This window comes from Anopheles moucheti, chromosome X (genome assembly GCF_943734755.1).
Source record: "Anopheles moucheti chromosome X, idAnoMoucSN_F20_07, whole genome shotgun sequence".
NCBI lineage: Eukaryota > Metazoa > Arthropoda > Insecta > Diptera > Culicidae > Anopheles > Anopheles moucheti.
Window position 1 is genome coordinate 15185713 of NC_069142.1, and position 4062 is coordinate 15189774.

Genomic DNA, 4062 nt, shown 5'->3' on the forward strand with positions numbered 1-4062 from the left:
CAATCGCAGCTGATTTGAGCATATGTACGGGAATGTAAACTTTATGCTGTCAAATGTTTAGAGGTTATGACCCGATTACACACCAAAATTGTTCCATCAGTGGGGCTAAATGAAAAGATGTATTTTAAAATTAACCTTCGCTAACTTAAAAAAAATTGTGAATTTTGTTCACAACTAACTAACGTAAAAATTTCAACACAAAAGAAGTAAAAAGGACAACGTTTACTCGTTTTGAATACGTCTGTAAATGGAACGACTCGTGTGTAGTGCGCCAATGTTTTCCCTACTCCAAAGAATCGGGCTGTCAGTTGTGGACACAATTCCAGCCAATTGTCAGTTCAGCGAATCGTTCCAACTGAGTTGTACGCGTACGAAGAAGCTAAAGAGCTTGCAACTGGTGCCGTGTGTGTCTTTCTATTTGCGGTAAGTAAAAGAAATGTAACTGAAATGTTGTATTTTCCTTAAGTGTAGAAAGTCAAATTGTTTCGTTAAACATAAAGTAGCATACTTTTACACGTAGATGTAGATACACATGTGCATTAAATGAAAGCGACCATCTACAAGGGTGGAAAATTAACTTGGGATGTTTTTGGTTGCCATTTTTCTTTCCTTACCTTTGTCTGCGCGAGTGCAAAGTGATGAGAATGTTGATGATTCACCAGCCTGAATACTGACTGGTACCATCCGTTGGCAAAGAGTAGGATTTTCATTCAAACTTGTAACGAATTTGCAGATGTTTCTTGCATTTTATTTCATCATTCCATTCATAGTTCGAGCTTGTTTTCTTTAAGGTTTTCTATATGAGGCAGTTAATCGTCTAAATGTATGTCATTCGTTATTGTAGTGACGATTGATAACATAAACTTGTATAAGAAAACATTAAACCCTGGTCCAAAACATTCCACCAACTGTTTATGGAAGTTTAATGTGTCAGCATCGTTTGTATTGGCATGAAAAAATGTTGTTTTTCCTTTAAAGGAACTGCTACTCGCAAAGGTAACTATCGATGCTGCAAATCCCTTCCAAAAGCTGACTTATGGAGGGGATTTGACGTTCTTATGTGTGCGTTGTGTCATGGAGAAGAAATAAAGGTAGGGCTGAAGCAGGCAACTCGGGGAGGTCACTGTTTACCAAAAGGGGCAATAATTTTGTCCGTCTTTCACCATATAAGGATGTGATTTTGCAGCCTGTACACACAGCTCACCCAAAGTTGGTTGGGTTGATTCGGTGAAAAGAATCCCGTACTGGCACAACCAACTCTCACTCGACCTCGTTTTGCGACGTTGGTGGTGGTAGCTCAATTCTCGAATACCGAGTCGACCTACACGGTACAGCAGAAGTAACAACTTGATCAACATCTGGATGGGATTAATGGTCGATGTAACACATTGTGCATCACTGAATGCACGAGCTGGAAACGGGTGGGGGCCCGAGAAAAGTCTCTTGCACTCTAGACGCTTACATACTCGTTGAAGTGTAGGCACCGTGACTCAAAACGGTCCCCACCAACACAATGAACAATGTTTGAAATGTCTCCATAAGTCTGTGGCAACGGGGACTTGATGCAGTTAGGTCCAAGGTTTGCGATCTCGTCGTCTTACTCCATAGGAGCTAATGTTTAGTCGCAATAATATAGTCGTGGACGTAGGAGGGTTCAGTTATGCAGTGCTGATAGGTTGCTGAACCATCTGTGTAGCTTAGTGCGATATTTGGTTAGTTTAGGTCTAAAAATAAGAATTACAAAGCCATCCTATTCTAACGATTCAAAGCGATTATACTCTCATGATGCATTTTGTTTTGTTTCGTCCGTTTTGTTACGTTCAACGTACAATTCAACTTCAATCAACATACTCGCCATCCACCAATCATCCTTCCCGTGGCATCTGGTCAGCATTCTCTGTTCTGTTTTAGCATCAACAATACATCAACAAGCACAAGATATAAACATGTCTTCCCGCAAAACTGCCGGACGTCGGGGTACGACGAAAAAGCGTGCCCAGCGCGCAACGTCGAACGTTTTCGCCATGTTCGACCAAGCGCAGATTGCCGAGTTCAAGGAGGCATTCAACATGATCGACCAAAACAGGGACGGTTTCATTGAGAAAGACGACCTCCACGATATGCTGGCGTCGCTCGGTAAAAACCCAACGGAGGACTATCTGGAGGGCATGATGAACGAGGCGCCCGGTCCGATCAACTTCACCATGTTCCTGACCCTGTTTGGCGAACGGCTGCAGGGTACCGATCCAGAGGAGGTGATCAAAAACGCATTCGGTTGCTTCGACGAGGAAAACGCGGGCCTGATCAATGAAGACAGGCTACGCGAGCTGCTGACCACAATGGGCGATCGGTTCACTGACGAGGATGTGGATGAAATGTTTCGCGAGGCACCGATCAAGAACGGGCTGTTCGATTACATCGAGTTCACTCGCATCCTGAAGCACGGCGCCAAGGATAAGGATGAGCAGTGAGAAATATGCAAACAACAAACAATTTGTTTCAGCCTTCTGCCTCATATTAACTTTAAAACAAAAAATTATCGGGACGCATTTACCTTGAAATGATCGTACTAACACAAATTCCATTTGCAAGGTAACCTTTTAGGGCGACACTTGCACTATCGTTTAAATGAGCATCAGTATTTCTCGTCTCAATTGGTCGTGTTGCATTGCAGACGCATGATGTGTTAAACCACGATTTGCCTAATTAATAAACGATCTATGTAATTGGTCTGTGTTATGTAAATTAAATTTGGTTTTCAATATTTCACTTCGTTCCATCTTATAACACGATATGTGGATGATGATGTTTGATCCACAGATCTGTAGTTTATCCGAACGGCGTGTTATGAATCCTTGTAATTGCAGTTAAAATTTCTGGTAGCTTTTAAAAATGAATCATACGAGCAGCGTCAAACACTGGTGATCGCACACGTATCTGACCAGACGGGATATTGACCAACAGGCATGAAGCACCCATACCGTGCAGCAGATGATTCTGTATGAAAATTTGTAATGAGATACATAACATAAAAGATATTTAAGATTTGTCCGTAATCTTTCAACGTCTTCATCTGTTCAGTTCGATGTTTCGGCCTTGATCGGGTTGGAGTCATACCATAATATTATAATGATAATATCAAGCTAACAAGAAACGAATGCAGCTCAAAGACGCTCATATGCAGAGTGGAAACCGTGAGCATTTTCCTATCAAACCCTTTGCTGTGATGTTATGTGATGTAAGATAATATATGAAAGAAAACTCAGGAATATAAAGGGCGTATCAAAAACGACCCTTTCTCGAACCAATTACCAACCTTATAAATAAAGCGGAATGCAATCACAAGACTAAATAAAACAAAAAATTATCTATGAAATCATTATTCATGATGATAAATGATGTACAAGTTCCAAAGTAACATATTTTTATATGCAACTGTAAAATTTGTATAGAAACACGTTGATTCGTCATAGGAATATCCCTGTTCAACTGTAGCATAAGAAAATTGACAAAAATATCATCTCTTTTGTTTTACTTCCTCCTTATCTTCAGAACGAGTGTGAATTCAATCGAAAACAACTGACGCGTCACTTTGACATCTCAAGTGTCATTCATCCTAGCGGCAAATACGGAGGAAACGATTTCCTGCACAATTTCACGGAAAAAATTCGCACGTTTGGTTGATATCAGTGCAGTGGTGCTTGTTGCGTCGTATTTCTTTTCGCGTTCAACGTACGGTAGTTAGCAGATCGAACTAGTGTGTTATTACTAAAAGTTGTCGCCGTACACTACAGCTGGTGGCAAGAATTGAAGAATCAATAGACCGAGAACCACCGCCAAATGCGTGACCCGATAGCGTCCTACAAAAACTAGACCAAAAAAAAACACACACACATTCACTGCAAACTTTCTTATTCCCTTCATTTGCAAGGACTGTGCGCTTCCTGTCACGCGGTAAACTAATTTTAGTTAGTTTAGGGCATAAAACACTCGAGGTAGCAATTCAGCAGTGCAAACCGGCATCGTCTTATGCAGGAATATTGGATTGAATGGAAAGATAAC

General features: G+C 41.0%; 1 protein-coding gene across 3 annotated transcripts; it reads left to right on the top strand.

Moving 5' to 3' along the window:
- The first annotated feature begins 335 nt into the window (after positions 1-335).
- LOC128306533 (myosin regulatory light chain sqh-like) lies at positions 336-2947 on the top strand. Of its 3 annotated transcripts, none has more exons than XM_053044067.1 (2): positions 336-423; positions 1892-2946. In XM_053044067.1, the coding sequence occupies exon 2, from the start codon at positions 1947-1949 to the stop codon at positions 2469-2471; it is 525 nt and encodes a 174-aa protein (XP_052900027.1). In that variant the 5' UTR covers positions 336-423; positions 1892-1946; the 3' UTR covers positions 2472-2946. The 3 variants fall into 3 exon arrangements, with proteins under 3 accessions (XP_052900027.1, XP_052900028.1, XP_052900029.1); XM_053044068.1 differs by having other exon boundaries at positions 342-423; positions 1912-2947; XM_053044069.1 differs by lacking the exon at positions 336-423 and adding an exon at positions 497-1712 and having other exon boundaries at positions 1892-2947.
- Positions 2948-4062: the final 1115 nt, after the last annotated feature.